The sequence below is a fragment of the Zalophus californianus genome, chromosome 1 (genome assembly GCF_009762305.2).
Source record: "Zalophus californianus isolate mZalCal1 chromosome 1, mZalCal1.pri.v2, whole genome shotgun sequence".
NCBI lineage: Eukaryota > Metazoa > Chordata > Mammalia > Carnivora > Otariidae > Zalophus > Zalophus californianus.
Window position 1 is genome coordinate 73,532,531 of NC_045595.1, and position 21,896 is coordinate 73,554,426.

At 36.7% G+C, this 21,896-nt stretch overlaps 1 protein-coding gene across 15 annotated transcripts in view; it reads right to left on the minus strand.

Annotated features, from left to right (window-relative positions):
• Positions 1 to 21,896, minus strand: part of RBMS3 (RNA binding motif single stranded interacting protein 3) — an 830,766-nt gene that overhangs the window by 99,443 nt on the left and 709,427 nt on the right. For 10 of the 15 annotated variants that reach the window (XM_027584288.2, XM_027584290.2, XM_027584287.2 and 7 more), the window contains exons 9-10: positions 19,446 to 19,542; positions 17,043 to 17,093 (exon numbers count right to left, since the gene is read on the minus strand). In XM_027584288.2, coding sequence (XP_027440089.1) covers positions 17,043 to 17,093; positions 19,446 to 19,542 — 148 coding nt within the window. The remainder of the gene's footprint in view (positions 1 to 17,042; positions 17,094 to 19,445; positions 19,543 to 21,896) is intronic. The other 5 variants (XM_027584297.2, XM_027584292.2, XM_027584301.2 and 2 more) reach the window with 1 other exon arrangement.

Consider the following 21,896-nt stretch of genomic DNA (forward strand, 5'->3'; position numbering starts at 1 on the left):
GCGCACTGAGGAGAGGGGCCCCGAGTTCTCAGCTCCTCCGGGTGGAGATTGGGAGGCCACCATTTTCACCCTGGTCCTCCAAAGCTGTACCAAGAGCTCGCAGGGAACAAAAGCTCCTGAGAGCAAACCCGAGGAGATTGCTTAGCCCGGACCGACAAGGGCGGGGCAATTCCACCTCCAGCAAAGATATTTGGGAACCACGTAAACAGGCCCCTCCCCCAGAATATCAGCACAAACAGCCAGCAAGCCAAGACCAACTTTACTGATCAAGGAGAACGGGAGAACTCCAGAGCTAGGGGAACACTGCACATAGAATTCATGGCTTTTTTTACCATGATTCATTAGTTTTGCAAAGTTAATTTTTTACCTGTTTTTTTTTTAATTTTTCTTTTCTCCTTTTTCAACCAACATCTTATCAATCCCTTTTTAAAAAAACATTTTTTATTTTTCATTTTTAGAGTCATATTCTATCCCTTCATAGTAGTTACCCTTATTTTTGGCATATATATGTATAAGTTGTTCTCTCTTTAAAATTTTGAGATACAGTTTCTTCTAACAGATCAAAATATACCCTAAATCACTAGTGTATGGCTTTGTTCTAGTCTCCTGCAGGATCACATTCTCTCCCTTTTTTTTCTTTTTTCTTAAATCTTCTTTCTTTTTTCAAACAACTTCTAATCTTATCAATTCTTTTATAAAATCTTTTATAATTTTCATCTTTACAATCATCTTCCATCCCTTCATTGTATCAACCCTTATTTTGTACATATATAAGTCTTTCTTCCTTTAAAATTTTAGCAGGCACTTTTTTCTAACAGACCAAAATAGGCCCCAAATCTAGTGTGTGGCACTGATCTATGCACTAGCCTGATCATATTTGATCATATTCTGTTTTTTTTGTATTGTTCTGTTTTTGTTTTTATCTTTTTCTTTTTGTTTTTTTTTTTTCTCTTTCTTTTTTCTTTCTTTCCCTTTCTTTTCCCCTGGTTTCAGGTCTTTTCTGATTTGTATAGAGTATATTTGCTGGGGACGTTGTTAACCTGTTAGCATTTTGTTCTTTCATTCATCTATTCTCCTCTGGACAAAATAACAAGACGAAAAAAATCACCTCAGCAAAAAGAACAAGAGGTAGTACCGTCAGCCAGGGACCTACTCAATACAGACATTAGTACGTTGTCGGACCTTGAGTTCAGAATCATGACTTCAAAGATACTAGCAGAGCTTGAAAAAAGCATGGAAGTTATTAGAGAAACCCTTTCTGGAGAAATAAAGAACTAAAATCTAACCAAGTCGAAATCAAAAACGCTATTAATGAGGTGCAATAAAAAATGGGGGCACTAACTGCTAGGATAAATGAGGCAGAAGAGAGAATCAGCGATATAGAAGACCAAATGATGGAAAATAAAGAGGCTGAGAAAAAGAGAGAGAAACAACTACAGGATCACGAGGGCAGAATTTGAGAGATAAGCGATACAATAAGACAAAACAACATTAGAATAATTGGGATCCGAAGAAGAAGAAAGACAGAGAGGGGCAGAAGGTATACTGGAGCAAATAATAGCAGAGAACTTCCCTAATGTGGGGAAGGAAACAGGCATCAAAATCCAGGAGGCACAGAGAACCCCACCCAAATCAATAAAAATAGGTCAACACCCCGACATCTAATAGTAAAACTTACGAGTCTCAGAGACAAAGAGAAAATCCTGAAAGCAGCTGGGGAGAAGAGACAGGTAACCTACAATGGTAGAAATATTAGAAAGGCAACAGACCTATCCACAGAGACCTGGCAGGCCAGAAAGGACTGGCATGATATCTTCGGAGCACTAAACGAGAAAAATATGCAGCCAAGAATACTATATCCAGCTAGGCTCTTATTGAAAATAGAAGGAGAGATAAAAAGTTTCCAGGACAAACAAAAACTAAAGGAATTTCCAAACACGAAACCAGCCCTCCAAGAAATATTGAAAGGGGTCCTCTAAGGAAAGAGAGAGCCTAAAAGCAGCATAGATCAGAAAGGAACACAGACAATATACAGTCAGAGTCACCTTACTGGCAATACAATGGCACTAAATTCATATCTTTCAATAGTTACCCTGAAGGAAAATGGGCTAAATGCCCCAATCAAAAGACACAGGCTATCAGATTGGATTAAAAAACAAGACCGATTAATATGCTGTCTGCTAGAGACTCATTTTAGACCAAAAGACATCCCCAGATTGAAAGTGAGGGGGTGGAAACCATTTACCATGCTAATGGCACCAAAAGAAAGCTGGGGTGGCAATCCTTATATCAGACAAATTAGATTTTAAAACAAAGAGTGTAAGAAGAGATGAAGAAGGACACTATATCCTACTTAAAGAGTCTATCCAACAAGAAGATCTCACAATTGTAAATATCTATGGCCCTAACATGGGAGCAGCCAATTATATAAGGCAATTAATAACAAAAGCAAAGAAACACATTGACAACAATACAATAATAGTGGGGGACTTTAACACCCCCCTGACTGAAATGGACAGATCATCTAAGCAAAACAGCAACAAGGAAATAAAAACTTTAAATGACACACTGGACCAAATGGATTTCACAGGTATATTCAGAACATTCCATCCCAAAGCAACGGAATACACATTCTTCTCTAGTGCCCATGGAACATTCTTCAGAATTGATCACATCCTAGGTCACAAATCAGGTCTCAACCGGTACCAAATGATTGGGATTATTTGCTGCATATTTTCAGACCATAATGCTTTGAAACTAGAACTCAGTCACAAGAGGAAAGTCGGAAAGAACTCAAATACATGGAGGCTAAAGAGCATCCTACTAAAGAAAGAATGGGTCAACCAGGAAATTAAAGAAGAATTAAAAAAATTCATGGAAACCAATGCAAATGAAAACACAACTGTTCAAAATCTTTGGAATACAGCAAAGGCAGTCCTGAGAGGAAAGTATATAGCAATACAAGCCTTTCTCAGGAAACAAGAAAGGTCTCAAATACACAACCTAACCCTCTACCTAAAGGAGCTGGAGAAAGAACAACAAATAAAGCCTAAACCCAGCAGGAGAAGAGAAATAATAAAGATCAGAAGAGAAATCAATGAAATAGAAACCAAAATAACAGTAGAACAGATCAACGAAACTAGGAGCTGGTTCTTTGAAAGAATTAACAAGATTGATAAACCCCTGGCCAGATGTATCAAAAAGAAAAGAGAAAGGACCCAAATCAACAAAATCATGAATGAAAGATGAGAGATCACAACCAACACCAAAGAAATACAAACAATTATAAGAACATATTATGAGCAACTCTATGCCAGCAAATTAGATAACCTGGAAGAAATGGGTGCATTCCTAGAGATGTATCAACTACCAAAATTGAATCAGGAAGAAATAGAAAACCTGAACAGACCTATAACCACTAAGGAAATTGAAGCAGTCATCAAGAATCTCCCAAGAAACAAAAGCCCAGGGCCAGATAGCTTCCCAGGGGAATTCTATCAGACATTTAAAGAAGAATTAATACCTCTTCTCCTGAAACTGTTCCAAAAAATAGAAATGGAAGGAAAACTTCCAAACTCATTTTATGAGGCCACCATACCATGATCCCCAAACCAGACAGAGACCCCATCAAAAAGTAGAATTACAGAACAATATCCTTGATGAACATGGATGCAAAAATTCTCACCAAAATACTAGCCAACAGGATCCAACAGTACATTAAAAGGATTATTCACCATGACCAAAGGGGATTTATCCCTGGGCTGCAATGTTGATTCAACATCTGCAAATCAATTAACGCGATACAATACATTAACAAAAGAAAGAACAAGAGCCATATGATCCTCTCAATAGATGCAGAAAAAGCATTTGACAAAGTACAGCATCCTTTCTTGATCAAAACTCTTCAGAGTATAGGGATAGAGGGTACCTACCTCAATATCATAAAAGCCATCTATGAAAAACCTACAGCGAATATCATTCTCAATGGGGAAAAGCTGAGAACTTTTTCCCTAAGTCAGGAACGGGCAGGGATGTCCACTATCACCACTGTTATTCAACATAGTATTAGAAGTCCTAGCCACAGCAATCAGGCAACAAAAAGAAATCAAAGGCATCCAAATCGGCAAAGAAGAATTCAAACTCTCACTGTTTGCAGATGATATGATACTGTATGTGGAAAACCCAAAAGACTCCACCCCAAAACTGCTAGAACTCATACAGGAATTCAGTCAAGTAGTAGGATATAAAATCAATGCACACAAATCATTGGCATTCCTATACACCAACAACGAAACAGAAGAGACAAATCAAGGAGTCGATCCCATTTACAATTGCACCCAAAACCATAAGATACATAGGAATAAATTTAACCAAAGAGGCAAAGGATCTGTACTCAGAAAACTATAAAATACTCATGAAAGAAATTGAAGGAGACACAAAGAAATGGAAAAACATTCCATGTTCATGGATTGGAAGAACAAACATTGTGAAGATGTCAATGCTACCTAGAGCAATCTACACATTCAATGCAATCCCCATCAAAATACCATCCACCTTTTTCAAAGAAATCTAACAAATAATCCTAAAATTTGTATGGAACCAGAAGAGACCCCGAATAGCCAGAGGAATGTTGAAAAAGCAAAGCAAAGCTGGCGGCATCACAATTCCGGACTTCCAGCTCTATTACAAAGCTGTCATCATCAAGACAGTATGGTACTGGCACAAAAATAGACACATCGATCAATAGAACAGAATAGAGAGTCCAGAAATGGACCCTCAACTCTCTGGTCAACTAATCTTTGCCAAAGCAGGAAAGAATGTTCAATGGAAAAAAGACAGTCTATTCAACAAATGGTGTTGGGAAAATTGGACAGCCACATGCAGAAGAATGAAACCGGACCATTTCTTTACACCGCACACAAAAATAGACTCAAAATGGTTGAAAGACCTAAACGTGAGACAGGAGTCCATCAAAATCCTAAAGGAGAACACAGGCCGCAACCTCTTCAACCTCAGCTGCAGCAATTTCTTCCTGGAAACATCGCCAAAGGCAAGGGAAGCAAGGGCAAAAATGAACTAGTGGGACTTTATCAAGATAAAAATCTTTTGCACAGCAAAGGAAACAGTCCAAAAAACCAAAAGACAGCTGACAGAATGGGAGAAGATATTTGCAAATGACATATCACATAAAGGGCTAGTATCCAAAATCTATAAAGAACTTATCAAATTCAACACCCAAAGAACACATAATCCAACCAAGAAATGGGCAGAAGACATGAACAAACATTTTTCCAAAGAAGACATCCAAATGGCCAACAGACACATGAAAAAGTGCTCAACATCGCTCGGCATCCGGGAAATCCAAATCAAAACCTCAATGAGATACCACCTCACACCCATCAGAATGGCTAAAATTAACAAGTCAGGAAACGACAGATGTTGGCGGGGATGTGGAGAAAGGGGAACCCTCCTACACTGTTGGTGGAATGCAAGCTGCTGCAACCCCTCTGTAAAACAGTATGGAGGTTCCTCAAACAGTTGAAAATAGAGCAACCATATGATCCAGCAATTGCACTACTGGGTATTTACCACAAAGATACAAATGTAGGGATCCGAAGGGGTACGTGTACCCCAATGTTTATAGCAGCAATGTCCACAATAGCGAAACTGTGGACAGAGCCAAGATGTCCATCAACAGATGAATGGATAAAGAAGGAGTGGTATATATACACAATGGAATATTATGCAGCCATCAAAAGGAATGAGATCTTGCCATTTGCAATGACATGGATGGAACTGGAGGGTGTTATGCTGAATGAAATAAGTCAATCAGAGAAAGACATGTATCATATGACCTCACTGATATGAGGAATTCTTAATCTCAGGAAACAAAATGAGTGTTGTGGAGGGGTGGGTGGTGGGAGGGATGGGCTCGCTGGGTGATAGGCATTGGGGAGGGTATGTGATATGGTGAGCGCTGTGAATTGTGCAAGACTGTTGAATCACAGATGTGTACCTCTGAAACAAATAGTGCGACATATGTTAAGAAAAAAGAAAAAGAAGAAGATAGCAGGAGGGGAAGAATGAAGGGGAGTAAGTCAGAGGGGGAGATGAACCATGAGAGACGATGGACTCTGAAAAACAAACTGAGGGTTCTAGAGGGGGGTTGGGGGGATGGGTTAGCCTGGTGATGGGTATTAAAGAGGGCACATTCTGCGTGGAGCACTGGGTGTTATGCACAAACAATGAATCATGGAATACTACATCAAAAACCAATGATGTAATGTATGGTGATTAACATAACAATAAAAAATTTAAAAAAATCACAGAAGGGAGGGGGGTGGGGGGATGGGTTAGCCGGTGATGGGTATTAAAGAGAGCACGTACTGAATGGAGCACTGGGTGTTATACGCAAACAATGAATCATGGAACACTACATCGAAAACTAATGATGTAATATATGGTGATTAACATAACATAATAAAAAATTATTAAAAAAAACTGTATGTTACTAAACAAAATGAGTCAAAGAAGAAAGTGAAAGAGAAGTAAAAAAAAATCTTGAGACCAGTGCAAATGGAAATATAGCATTCCAAAACTTAGGAAATGCAACAAAAGTAATTTAAAAGGGAAGTTCATGAAGATAAATGCCTACACTAAGAAAAAAGAAAGAGCTCAAATAAACAACTTAACCTTGAGCCACAAGGAAGTAGAAAAAGAATAAATAAAGCCCACAGTTTGTAGAAGGAAAAAAAATAAGAAAATCAGAGTAGAAATAAATGAAATAGAAACTAAAAAACAACAGAAAAGATCAATGAAGTAAGATCTGGTTTTTTGAACAGATAAGCAAAATAGACAAACCTTTAGCTAGACTAATCAAGAAAAAAAAAAACAGAGAGAGGATTCAAACAAAATTAGAAATGAAAGGGAAAGATTACAATTGATACCACACAAATACAAAGGATCATATGATCAATTACGCACACAAAAAATTGGACAACCTAAAAGAAATGATAAATTCCTAGAAACATTCAACCTATGAAGATTGAATCATCAAGAAATAGAAATTTGAATGACCAGTTACTAGTAAGGAGATTGGATCAGTAATCAAAAGCCTCCCGACAAACAAAAGTCCAGGACCACATGACTTCATCAGTGAATTCTACCACAGATTAAAGAAGAATTAATACCAATCTTTCCTAAACTCTTCCAAAAACGAGAAGATGAAAGAGTACTTCCAAACTTATTTTACAAGGCCAGTATTACCCTGATATGACAGCAGGCAAGGACACTACAAGAAAAGGAAATATAGACCATATCCTTGATGAACACAGATTCAAAAATTCCTAACAAAGTCTTAGCCAAATCTAACAATGTATTAAAAGGATCATACACCATGATCAAGTGGGATTTATTTCAGAGATGCAAATACAAGGATGGTTCAACATTTTCAAATTAATCAATGTGATACATCACATTAACAAAATAGGTATCAAAATCAGAGGATCATCTCAACAAATGCAGAAAACGTATTTGATAAAATTTATCATCCAGTCATGATAAAACCTCTCAACAAACTAGGTATAGAGGAAATGCACCTCAACGTAATAAAGGCCATATATAAGAAAGCCACAGCTAACATTATACTTAACAGTGAAAAGCTTTCAGGAATAAGAAAAGAATGCTCACTCTCATCACTTTTATTCAACATAGTACTGAAAGTCCTAGCTAGAGCAATTAGGCAATAAAAAGAAATAAAAGGCATCCAAATTAGAAAGGAAGATGTAAAACTCTCTATTTGCTGATGGCTTGATATATATATAAACTCTAAAGACTCTACCAAAAACCGTTAGGACTAATAAACAAATTCAGTAAGTTTCAGTATACAAAATCAATATATAAAAAACAGTTGCATTTCTATACACTAACAACAAACTATCAGAAAGAGAAATTAAGAAAGCAATTCCATTTACAACTTCATCAAAAATAATAATTTCACCTAGGAGTAAATTTAACCAGGGATGAAATAAATTGAAGAAGACACAAATAAATGGTATGTTATTCCATGATCATGAACTGGAAGAATTAATATTGTTAAAAGGCCCATACTACTGAAAGAAATCTACAGATTCAATGCAATCCCTATCAAAATTCCAAAAGCATTTTTTATAGAAATAGAGGGAATAATCCTAAAATTTGTACGGAACCACAAAGGACCCTGAATAGCCAAAGCAATCTTGACCAAAAAGAATAAAGCTGTAGACATATACTTCCTTATTTCAAACTATATTACAAAACTATAGTAATTAAAACAGTATGGAATTGGCATAAAAAGAGATGCACAGACCAAGAGAGCAGATTAGAGAACCCAGAAATAAACCCATCACTATATGGTCAATTAATTTACAACAAAGTTGTCAAGAATATACAACGGGGAATAGTCTTCAATAAATAATGTTACAAAAACTGGATAGCCACATGCAACAAAAATGAAACTGCATCTCTATCTTATACCATACACAAAAATCAACACAAATTAGATTAAGACTTGAACAGAAGACCTGAAACTGTAAAACTCTTAGAAAAAAACATAAGGGGTAAGCTCCCTCACCTTGGTCTTGGAAATGACTTTTTGGATTTGACACCAAAATAGAGGCACAAAAGCAAAAATAAACAGTAGGATTCCATCAAACTAAAAAGCTTCTGCACAAAAAAGGAAAACATCAACAAAATGAAAAGGCAATTTATAGAATGGGGAAAAATATTTACAAATCATATATCTGATAAAGGGTTAATATCCAAAATATGTAAAGAACTCATACAACTCAGTAGTGAAAAACCAAACAATCTGATTTTTAAAATGGGAAGAACAACTGAATGGGTATTTTTCCATGGAAGAATACAAATGCCCAGCAGGCACATGAGAAGGTGCTCAACATCTCTAATCATCAGGGAAATGAAAATCAAAACATAATGAGATATCACTTCATTCCTGTCAGAATGACCGTTATGGAAAAGACAAGAGATAACAAGTGTTAGCGAGAATGTAGTGAAAGGAAGCCCTTGTGCCCTGTTGATGGGAAAGTAAATTGATGCAGCTATTATGGAAAACAGTATGAAGATTACTCAAAAAATAAAAATTAGAACTGCATATGATCCAGGAATCCCACTTATGGTATATATTCAAGGAAATGAAAGCAGGATCCTAAAGAGATATCTGCACTCCCATGTTCATTACAGTATTGCACAACATCTTGCACAACAAGAGCCAAGATATGGAAACAACCCAAGTGTCTGTCTATGGACGAAGGGTAAAGTTGTTATATACATACAATGGAATATTATTCATCCATAAGAAGGAAGGAAATCCTGCCATTTGTGACAACATGGATGTAACTTGAGGGCATTATACTAAGTGGAATAAGGCTGGCAGTGAAAGACAAATATTGCACGGTATCACTTATGTGAAATCTAAAAGGAATAAATACAGCAATCAATCAAACAACCCAAACTCAGAAACACAGAATAGAAAAGTAGTGTTTGCCAGGGTTTGGGGGTGGGGGCGGGATTTGGGGAAAATAGGGAGAGGTTGGTAAAAGAATACAAACTTCCAGCTATAAGATGAATAAAGTCTGAGGATCTAAGTAAATCATGATGACTATAGGTAATAACACTGGAGTATATAATTGAAATTTGCTGAGAGAATGAAACTCAAATGTTCTCTCTCTAACACACACGCGCACACACACACACACACACACACACACAAAAGATAATGGATATGGTAATTACCTAGACAGTGAGAGTCCTTCCATAATGTATATATGTATCAAATCACAACAACACTCACTTTATGTGTCTCACAATTTTATTTGTCAATTTTACCTCAATAAAGCTAGGGGAGAAAGTAAAAAAATATTGAGTAAATGGAAGGACTTATTTTTTTTTTAGAAAAATTCATTGTACATGTATCATATTTTTATATTTCCCATTAGTTAATATATAAATTCAAAGTGATCTCTATCAATATTAAAGTGGACTTCTTTAACTTGACAAACTGCTACTAAAATTAATTTGGAAATATAAAATAGCTAGAAAAATTCTTGAGAAACAACAACAAAAATAATGTTGGGGATTAAGTCCTGTCAGATATATATGGTATTATGAAGTGATAATTAAAATACTAGAGTAATGGTCAAAAAGTAGATCAACAGAACAGAATTGACTCCAGAAATATACCAAAGATATAAAGAGAGTTATTGTATGATTAAAATTGAAATAAAATTTTACATCAGTGGAGAAAATATAGATGATTTATACAGCAAAAGTTGTTAGGACAATTGGTTGCCCATTTGGGGAAAACACTTGGACCAAAATCTCATACCATATTGCAAAATAAACTCCAAAAGTAACAAAACTTGAAAATAAAACTTACTATAAACACAATAATAAGATCTATGGTGATACAATGTTTTATGTCAATTTTATCTCAATTTAAAAAAAGTTATTAAACTCAAAAACACCAAAGTAACAAAAAAAAAACAGTAAACAACGACATAGGGTGTTTTATTATTTATTTTTAACCTATAGTGTTTTAAATCTTTTTTTTTTAAGATTTTATTTATTTATTTGACAGAGAGAGACACAGTGAGAGAGGGAACACAAGCAGGGGGAGTGAGAGAGGGAGAAGCAGGCTCCCTGCAGAGCATGGAGCCCAATGTGGGGCTCGATCCCAGGACCCTGGGAACATGACCTGAGCCGAAAGTAGACGCTTAACGACTGAGCCACCTAGGCGACCCTTAAATCTTTTTTTTAATAAGGTATTTCACATGGGAGTCCAGATGCTCTAAAGCAGGGGATGGCAAAACACAGCCTATAAACCAAATGTGGCCCTCACCTGTTTCTGGAAATAAAGTTTCTTGAAACTCAGCCATGCCAAGTCATTTATGTACTGTCTATGGCTGCTTTCACTCTCCAACCACAGCACTCCCTAGGTGTGAGAGAGACCATACAGCTCACAAAACTGACAATATTTATGCTTGGATCTTTACAGAAAAAGTTTGATGATCCTTGCTCTAAAGGGAAAAACTGGTAAATACTAAACACATAATACTAAATACTAAAGTCCTGCATGATGAACACCAAAACATTAAATTAAAAGGAAACAGAAAACATCTAAATTGTCTATGACAATGTTAACTAATTGCAATAACAGCTTTTAAAAAATAGGAGATCAACACCCCAAAAGAGAAATGAGCAAATCACATGTACTTGGAGCTCCGGGGGGGCGGGGGGGGGGATTAGTCAACAAACATGAAAAGCAACTCAACTCTTCTAGGACTCAGAGAAATAATAGTAAAACATCAGCAAAATACCGTTCACTATTTATCATATTAACAAAATATTTGAAACTTAAGAATGCCCAGTGTTAATTGAGGCCATGGAGAAATAGACACTCTCACTTGAAGTACAATTGACAGTAATATATATCAAATCTTAAAACACACATACTTTTTGTACCAGCAATTTATCCTACAGATATTTTCTCACAAGTGCTCAATATTACAGTCTTGACTTTATGAGCAAGTACTAGAAGCAACTTAAAGAACTGTGACTAGGAAATTTGTTAAATGCCTTTTGGTGCATTTATATAACGGCATATTGTGAAGTGTTAAAAAATATGACATAGATCTATATGTGATTCATGCAATGACATACAGTACATTCTTATTATTGAGAAAAAGTAAGTCAAGCAGCAATACAATATTTGTAGAGTGATCTTGTATAGACGTTAAAAATACATATACATTTACACACAAGTACATACAGACTTCCATATGCATAAAAAACTGACTGGATGTGACATAAAAATTTATTTACTAGGTTTATTTCTGGAGAGTAGAATTGGTAAGTGAAGGGGTCCTAAGTGGAAAGTCCCTTATGCTCTATGCAGTTAGGAATTATGAGCCTTGGGTTTCATTGTTTAATGGGTTTTTTTAGATTATTGAAAACTCATTGTAGAACTCTGAAGTTATATTTAACAATGGAAAGCCAGCACTATTTTTTTTTTTACAGTAGTCAAGGTCTAAGAGGCTTTCTGTGTAAATGGTTTTGTTCATATTCACTTTACCCCAGCAGTATATTTAAAAGGAGGTAAGGCTCTAAAGAAGATGCTCCTGTTAAGGTTATTCTCACTCATTTGAATTATCTTCCAGTAGAAATAGTATAAATATGTTAGAGTCGCTGTCATTTCGTTTTTGCTATGTAGTTAAAAAAAGATTTGGCCTGTAGATATATATTTACCAGGTTAACTCCTTTGATAGCCAAAGCATTTTGACTTTATTACTTTGCTAATGAAACTATGAGATTTGGGATTTTTGCTCAGCTCAAGTGTTGGAGTAAAAGGATAATATCTGAAAAACCTTGCTTTCTGAACAGAATTCAAATGATTTCAATATTCTTTCCACATTAGGTGATGGGTTTTTACAGAAAATACACCTATAAATTTGTAGCATACAACCTCTAAAACTAAGCCTCTAGGCCTTGTCTGTTTCCTGATAAGGAATGACCAAATCAAATGTTCTGGAGATTTCTTGAACAGCCTTGTTGTAGAGGGGGAGTTTATATTTACTCTTTAGCTATCTACTTAAAGTTTATTAATCATAAATGTCATAATTTAACCATGCATGGCAACAAACCATCCAATGATTCAATAGGGCATCTTCCATTTCTTAGACTACTGTAATTAGATAACTGATTTGTAATTAAGTAAAAATGAAAGCTGACCTTTCTCCTTGAGATAATATAATGCTAACCATATGAAAAACAGAAGATTTATGATTCAAATGAGCCTAAATTCAATTTAAGGGAATAGGACTATGCTTCTTCTTGGGAACTATCATCTTTTTGCCTTGTCAGCACAGATTTAACAAAATACCCAATGTATTGCAACACAGGAATTACAATTGTGCATTCATATAAGATCCCAGTGTAACATGATGCTATGCAGAGTAGATATTTGGTGCAATCCATCATCTATTAAAATTCTGTCAGTGTGATGGGGAATTTCAAAGTACATTACAGAAGTCTGCATTGAGAAGCTGCAATGAATAACTGATTGCACTGACAAAAGTCAGCATTTTTGCTTCCTCACAGCAAAAAGTGAGTTCCTAAAGTCATCTAACAGTGCTCTCTCCTTGGTGTCTATTCAGGGGAACAGTGACAAAGTGTGAACAGAAATGTTCTTGCTGCTCTAAGTGGGGTTTGACAACTTTCCAGGGGACCTGATAAGGTCTCACAGTCCACTAACTGACAGAGAACTGTTTTCTTGCACAAACACCAGGATGATAGTTATAATGCAGTCAAGGAGAATTTATCCCCTCTTCCTTAAAAGTGAAAAGCCTCAGGGTGCTTGGGTGGCTCAGTCGGTTAAGTGTGGGATTCTTGATTTCGGCTCAGGTCATGATCTCAGGGTGGTGAGATGGAGTGTCGTGTGGGGCTCCGTACTGGGTGTGTAGCCTGCTTAAGATTCCTCTCTCTCTCCCTCTCTCCCTCCCCCTCACCACCCTTTCTCCCTCTATTTAAAAAAAAAAAAAGAGTGAAAAGCCTCTCAGAATCTTTTTCTAAGTCTACGAAGTATAATACAACACAACTCAAAATTAAATCTCTAAAGAAACAAACTTAAATGGCACACTTCACCTTTATGCTTACTATTTCTGTTCTCTCGTCCCTTGCCTACTTCTTTTCCTTCTTCCCATCATTTCATTTCTCTCTTGCTAATCCTTACCTGTCTTCTCCCTCCACTCCCATTTTAACCATTCATCTACCCTGGAAAAGACCAGAGGCACAGTGTTCTACTTTAAGACTTTTCTGAAGTCTCTTTGGATACAAGCCCGGTTGAAATCTTGGAGTCCTTTGAGTCAGGCCTGAAAGAGAACCTGAAGGGCTTCCAGCTCCAGTGTAGGAGTCAGTGTGCATTCACAGTGATGGGGGAGAAACATGTTTACACTTTGAGCTTATACATGAGATTTTCTCAGAATGGCGGGAGAGAAAACATGAGAGAGAGAACAGTTGTAAGCAAATCAGAATTATGGGCAATGTATTCAAGATATGTAGATAGTGTACACCTTGAATTTATTTCTAAAGTAGGTTCCAGTTACTAACATAAAGAAGGTACCCAGTAGGCCTTTTTTTCCTGGCTTAGGTACTGAATGGTTTAGTAAGTAAATGAAAAATGTACCAGTCTAAGCAATTTGTCTTATTTATAGCCATAGGGCTATCTCCAAAAACTCATTAGCAAAGTAAGTTAAATAAATAGTACGAATGTGGTAGAAATAGGTGATTATTGCTTATTCTCAACTTTCTTCTATACCAACTCTCATGTTATATAATTGGGCTAATCTCAAGTATAATGTTCAGTGTACTCATATAACTAAGTAATAATAATAGTAATTTGCTGAGTGTTTGCTATTTGCCATACTAAATTTTAGGAGCTTTAATACCTTATTTCTTTTAATGAAAAAAGTGCATAATTATTTAGGCATTAGTATGTCTATATTACAGATGAGGAAACGGTGACTCAGAAAGTTTGATTGCCCAGAGTTGCATAACAGAAAGGTTTCCTATCTCAAAGAGCCTAACCAACAACTCATGCCATTAATCATCACGTCATTCATTCATTCTTCTCAGATCCAGATATTTGTTTTATCTGTCTTAGATTGCTTAAGTATTTTTGTATTTTAACATTTATTATTTATTTTGTATTTATTAATCGTACAGTGAGTAATTTAACTCCCATTTTGATGATGAAATTAAGACTGGTTGGGTAAGGTTATTTATGCAATATAGACAACTAGCAAGACTGTTTCAGGGAAAAGATTGATGGCACAAACTCTGTTTCCATGACACTGTTTAGCCTATTATTCCATGTTAAAGACAACAAAGTGGTGGGTGGCCCAGGCACTCCTTTTTCCAGGAATCTGCCCTAGCCACAAATATTGTATTTTAAACCAAGTAACCTAAACTCAAACATGATGCACTGTCTAGTCACAGGAAGTGAGTGATATCAGTGAGCAGTAGCCATAGCAAGGAATATCCAAGGGGATAAATTAAAATACACACACACACACACACACACACACACACACATACACACATGCACAGAGCTATTGCTGGAGAAAGATGTATGAGAAATAACACATCCAAAAATGGGGCTGAAGCCATGCTGGAGTGGAGGAGGAGAGGAAGAAAAATTTTGCTAATGTCCTGAGTGACAGCTGAAGTAAAGATACATAGAAACATCTTCCCTTCTGCTCGCAGTTCTAGAAGTACTGGTAGAATCTTACATATTTTGACATCTGGGAAAATATTTGGATTTTTGCAGATGTGCATTCCCTTTGGCCACAATGAGATGATCTGTCACCTCAGTGTGAGGCCTAAGCTATCATTAGTGCCCTGTATATGAAGATATTATTTTTTATAAGGTAGTTTTTCCCTTCTAGAAAGTCTCCACTTTAGAACTTGGCCGAACTTCTCTTTCCCTGTGTCAGCTCAGTCTGTGCTATATATTGGCTTGGCAGTGTATATTGTATTTTATCTCATGACTTGGATATGAAAGTGTAGCCTGGATTCATTGTATGTTGATATGATTTATAGAACATAGACCAGAGGAACTCAGGAAGCCTCCAAGTTGTGTAAATAAGAGTAAATAGAGGAATTTGAAAAATATGGTCTAAAGTTCTGCATACTAAGCTATATATATTTTATTCTTTAAATAAAAAACAATCAAAACATTAAGAGCAATGAGGAATGCTCCTTCTTTTTTTAAAAAATGGACAAAACTCAAATATGAAAACCAGGTGTTATGATCCTTTGACTCCAAGAAATGGATGCCTCTGAATTTAGTTCCCTGCTCTTTAATGTGTGCTAACTTACTGATATTTAGCTTTTAAATGGGTTAAAATGTAGCATTGCTTTTTCCCTGTACAACTAATACATTCTATTGTAAGAAGGATAATGTCAATAATAATGTATAGCATGTCATACTTTAAAAACTGTTTTCACATATGCTCTCATTTGATCCTCCCAATAGTCCCATTAATATAGTGACAGAAAAGGAAACAAAGGCACAGATGTGAGCATGCTCAGGAGAGTATTCCACAGACCTCGTCACATGACTTTCTGTCCAGTTCTCCACCCCCCCTACTTCCCATTCTCATGAATATATATTGCTATTGAAATCACTCGATCTTATACTTCTACAGAGCTAGAAAACCTGGAAAACCTAGACAAAGATAAATAGAATCATTAGCCTTCAGTCTAGATTCTAATGAAATATGTAATATTTTCCCTTGGGATTTAAATAATATTGTGCCACAAAATGGGAAATATAGCAAGTAGAAAATAGAGTTTGAATATTTTTAGAAGAGATTTTCCACTAAAGAAAAAAAAAGAATGGCTCTAGTTATTTAACCTAAAAAAAAAGTATCTAGCAACCTTGCTTTCTATCTATATATATCTTCATCTATTAGTACACAACTATCTTCATGCTTCAAATATATTGCTTTGAGTCAATGCTTGGGCATGATACTAAAAATTGCCCCCAAAGCACATCCAACTGCATCCAAAGAGAAAAGCATTACAGAAGAAGTAAAACAGACTTTCTCCCTATAAATGGATTAAATTGTCCAGAGTTCAGAATTCCTGCATGAAGTAGCAATTTCCCATTCATAACAAATGGTAGACATCAGCTTAGGAGGTTGACTGCTATTTCCTCCAAAGTTTGTTCTCTCTCTGTCTCATCGCTTTCTCTCTCATCTCTCTCTTTCTCTTTCTTTCACCTCTCTCTCTTTCTCTCTAACTTTACCATCTATCTATTGTACATGCTTTTGTAGAATTTCAGGAACAGCTTTTCGTCTGGAAAATATGGCTGCCTGAAAGAGGTATGGAATATAACAAAAGCTTTACCCCAAGCTTCTATGCATTACAAAAGCTTGCACTTGGATAATAGAAATATTTAGCCTCAGGTGACTGAGAACACTTACTGTTGGTTGCATAACGTATGGCGGATGAGGCATCCATGAAGTACTCTGGACCTATGCATCAAACAGCATTTATTAGCACAAAGCAATCACAGAGAGAACTTGGTTCTTGCGTTCAGTGGAGTCACACTAGGTCATAAGAAAGTGGAGTCCATCTGACTTTATAGCTAATTAGTGCTCAGAACTAAGGATAGAAAGGAAATTCTTGGACCTGGTTAATTTGGTCCCCGAAATATGGTAAAATGTAAGCAAATTCCTACTTCACTGGTGCTGGCTGCAGTGCCCACATGGGCCAGGCTGGGCCTTGGAGCATAATTTGAGGTTGGTGTCAGAGGCGAGAGCCTTAGGCTAGTCCTCAGGGACCTGCTACTTAGAGGTCAACTCCCAGGGTAGAAGTAAGTAACGAAGAGTTGACAGCTAAGACTTCCTCTTTTTCTGTCATTGTTTCTAATTTCAAATTCTCAAGTGATCCCATCTTGGAAATAAGTCCAAGTGGTCAAAGTTGGAGGAGAATTAAAGAGATCAATCAGAAATTTGGGGAATGATTTGGGCTAAACTCAAGTTAAGCAAGTTTTGTGATTTTTTTCTTTCATGGTAATCGGTATGGCAAATAAAAATGAGAATTTGAGCCAACCAACTGTTCAGAAATGTGCCTTGTCAGCCAAATGAGAAAGTCAGCTTGTAAGGGCTGATTTCACATAGAGAACCCTGAACACTTTTTTCAATACGCTCACACTAACAAAATCGCCAATGAACTTTAGGTTAAAAAAGAAAGCGGTGAAAGGCGAGAATCAACAACAGAGGAAATTGCTCTGATTCCTTTTTTGAAAAAAAAGGACTAGAGTTAAGTTCCACTTATTTGAAAGGCGAGAATCAACAACAGAGGAAATTGCTCTGATTCCTTTTTTGAAAAAAAAGGAGCTAGAGTTAAGTTCCACTTATGAGCCCTCCCAAGTGAAATCACTTTTCTGTGGATATTTTATTCATGTCACCAAAGTGCTCTACACTGGGGCTCACTGGGTGGTCTTGGCTGAAACATAGGCCTGGATTTTTTTAAAAATGCGTAAAACACACACACACACACACACACACACACACACACACACACCACACACACAAAAACCCCCAAACACACATTACAACCAGGCAGGCCTGCAGGAAGAACAAAAAACGGAACAGCACCTGCACATAGCCTCATGGGTCCCAAGAAAAGGCAATTAAGAAATCATCCATTCTGAGACCCTCAAATGCAATTCACATGAAATTCTATTCAGTTCACCCACCGACATGTATCAAGAACCTAAGTGCAGAAAAAGAATGAAAATGATCTGCTTCAGGGGGAATCATTTAAGGAAAAATGTATATAGTCTCAAGTTTGATGCTCTGACAGCTGGGACATCCTGAAATGAATTATGTAATGGTTGAATAAGGTGAAACTTCACTGAATTAGTAGCAGTCAGCAACATTACAGTTTTACCCATCGTAAAACACCCACCCCACCATCTGCAAAATACAGAGAAACACATGCATGCACGCACGTACACTCTCTCTCACTTTTTCTCTCACCAAAGTTGGGAAAAGTGACACTAGGCACCCTCTATATGTAGCGTCTATAGGCACTGTCTAATTAGAATTAGAAGAATTGTCTGAAGAACAATATGAGGTAGAGAGAAGCATGGAGTAATAGCACATTCGATAACTCAAAGGCATAAGACAAGGAGTATTTTTTGAGGGAGAAGTATGACTATTTTAATCCACCTGTGTACTTAGAATTGACTGGCTACAACATCTGCGTTAGGACACACATTGAGTCTTGGCTTTTTTTGTTTTTCAACATGTGGAACCCGTGAGGTCTCTTTTGACCTCTTTGGGACTGAGAATGAAGTAAGAGCAGGAAGCAGGAATAACATTTTACCACTTTGAGAGTCCTCCCTATTTCTTGGGGAAAATGATTTAACATCTGTCCATGTAACCGACATGGACACACAGGAAAACTGTGACAAAATGAGAAGACAATGATAAAATATCCTGGAGTGAGTGAGGGGAATGCCCGACGTGTGCTTGTAGAGAAGACACAACAGGGAACGTGACAACCCAAATAACCGACAACCACCAAAGTAGGTTCTCAGTGGCAAGAAGGCTGCACAAATTAATGTTGGCTGGAAAGGAGCATAATCATAAAAACTCAGCCGGAAGAATGAAGAACACAGTGGACTTTAGTACTCAGTCAAATAGATGCAAACAAGCCCTTCACAGTGTGGGCTAAAACTTGAGTATTATTACATGAAGATGTGACTGATGTGTTTGAGGATAATTAAAAAACATTCTATCGTGTCCCTTTTGCCTCAAGATAGTCTATCATTGGCCAGAAAGACCTCTCCTCAGGTGCAGGTAAATCGGACATACCTGGTATGTGGAGACAGGGGAAGCAGCAATGAATGGCGTGATAGATGTCTGTGGAATCATGCGGTTGGTTGCAATACTGTACGGTGAAGAATAAAATCTGCAAACAGAAAACAAATAAAGAAGATTCATGAAGCTGCTGCATGCCTGGCTGCTAATCAAATGCTACCAAGCACCTCTGGGAAAGACAGAGTCCACCCTCGTGTTTTTCCACCAACGGTGAACAGGAGCATCCAGGAGATTTAGCATTTGATGCCACTAAGAGAAATAAATCGTTCTGAACAAAATGACAACTTTGAGTCATCTTATAAAATTGGCTGCACAAAATCTCTTATGCCAGGTGAGTGTAATAGGATGTTTAACCAACTGGGGGAGAAAAGCCATGAGCATTATTTTTTTATTCGTTTTTCTTTTCTTTTCTTTTTTTTTTAGGCAATGCTAAAGCTCTTTGAGGGAAAGGCAAAATGATAGCACCAAGCTTTATAAAGGTGGCCAATGTTATGTGTACACAAATTGCACTTATCTCTTCATTTAAGAGAATAGGGTCAGCTCCTAGAGAGTTTCTATATGATTTGTGCTAGGCAGAAGTCCGTGGACTCATGCGGAAACCAAGCTAAATATTTTCTTCCTGAAAAGAGGAGGAAGTGGATAATTTGTGATTTGTGTCTAGCTGGGGATAAGAGTATTTTCTGGATTCAATCAAGGAGATTCTAGAGCTCTGTGATATATACTCCTGTAGACTCAGTGAAAAGCACTAAGTTTTTGAGTCTTTCAGAGCCCTTCGTCGAACAATTATAAAATGATACTGGGCAAGATCAGGGTTTCACAAATCAGATCTTTCTACAGATCTTTCAAAGGGCAGCTTCTAGGTACTTAAATCAGTGACACAGCCATCTCTGCTCACACTATACCTTATAGAGTTCACAAGCTACCTAATGCTCAAATTTGTCAGATTTTCAAATCATGTTTCTTCCTTCCTATCTCACTGGTAAGTGAAAGGCCAGAGGGGCCAGCCACAGAATGGAAAAAAAACAGGTTGCCTTTGATGAATTGCTTCACTGATGTGAGGATAGATTGGGAAAATGGGTTTCAGTGGTAACAAAATCATAATTTCACTTTGCTGTACTCTTAGCAAAAATCAACTACTACTTTTGATTTTTTTTTTTAATAGCATCACTGAAGTTGGAGTTTTGGGGTCAAAAACACCCCTCAGAGGTCACTGATATTTTGAATAGAGACTCTCATAGGTTACCATTCTAAAGAAGCATTCTACAAAGACTTCACCTGAATGTAGGAGAGCTAGATTTCAAGGTTTCCAGGATTCAATGAGGGGAATTCTTTAATCTTAGAGTCTGAAAAGTCTTCAAGCAAGGATTGGGGTCTATAGTCTTAAATTTACTTTATCTAGCTCTCAACAAGGATTATAAGGTCACACTCTTTTGGTTAAAAAATTGCAGCTGAAAGAGTTACTCTGTTACACATTACATCCTTCAGACCTCTAAGTTTACAGCTGTGCAGTTTAAAAGAAATGATATTGACTGCATACATATTAGAATGGCAAAAAAAAAGAAAAGAAAAAAAAAAAAAAGAAGACAATTCTAGTGCTGGCAAGGATTCAGAGAAAGTGGGCTTCTCATTTGTTGCTGGTGAAAATGCAGAATGGTATAGTCATTTTAGAAAACAGGTTGCCAATTCCTTATGAACTTAAACACACACATATCTTATAACGCAACAATCTCAGTGGTTGATATGAACTCAAGATAAATGAAACCTTAAGTTTATACAAAAAAACTTAAAGCAAATGTTTATAGAAGCTTGACTGATTGGACTTGCCAAAAATGGGAAACAAGCCAAATATCCTTCAACTACATTGATAAACAAACTGTGGTACATCCGTACAGAACACTACTAAGCAGTAAGGAAAGAACTACCAATACATTCAACATGATGAAACTTAAGTGAACTACGCAAAATGAAAGAAGTCAGGCTCAAAAGACTCTATATTTTATAATTCCATTTATATCACAACATGAAATATGCAAAACTATTAAGAAAGAAACTATACAGATCAGTGGAGGTTGAAGGCTGAGTTTGGGGGATGGAACCGACTATAACGATGCATGACGGAATTTTGGGAAGTGATGTAACTGTTCTGTCTTGTCTGGTGGTTCTATGACTGTGTGCTTGTCAGAACCCACAGGTTTGGACACTATAAAGAGTAAATATACTCTATGTAGATTATACCTAATAAACCCAACTTCTAAACAAAATCAATTACTGTGTAAGCAAACATCCATCTTTTCACTTAAAAAGAATTATCGATCATTTACTATGTGAACCAAAGATGGGTAAGATTTTAAAACATTACATAGTAGAGTGTCTCTCTTGAGCCACTTAAATTTTATCTTATCTGTACATTAATCAGCCTAAAATCTTCCAATGGCTTTTCATTGC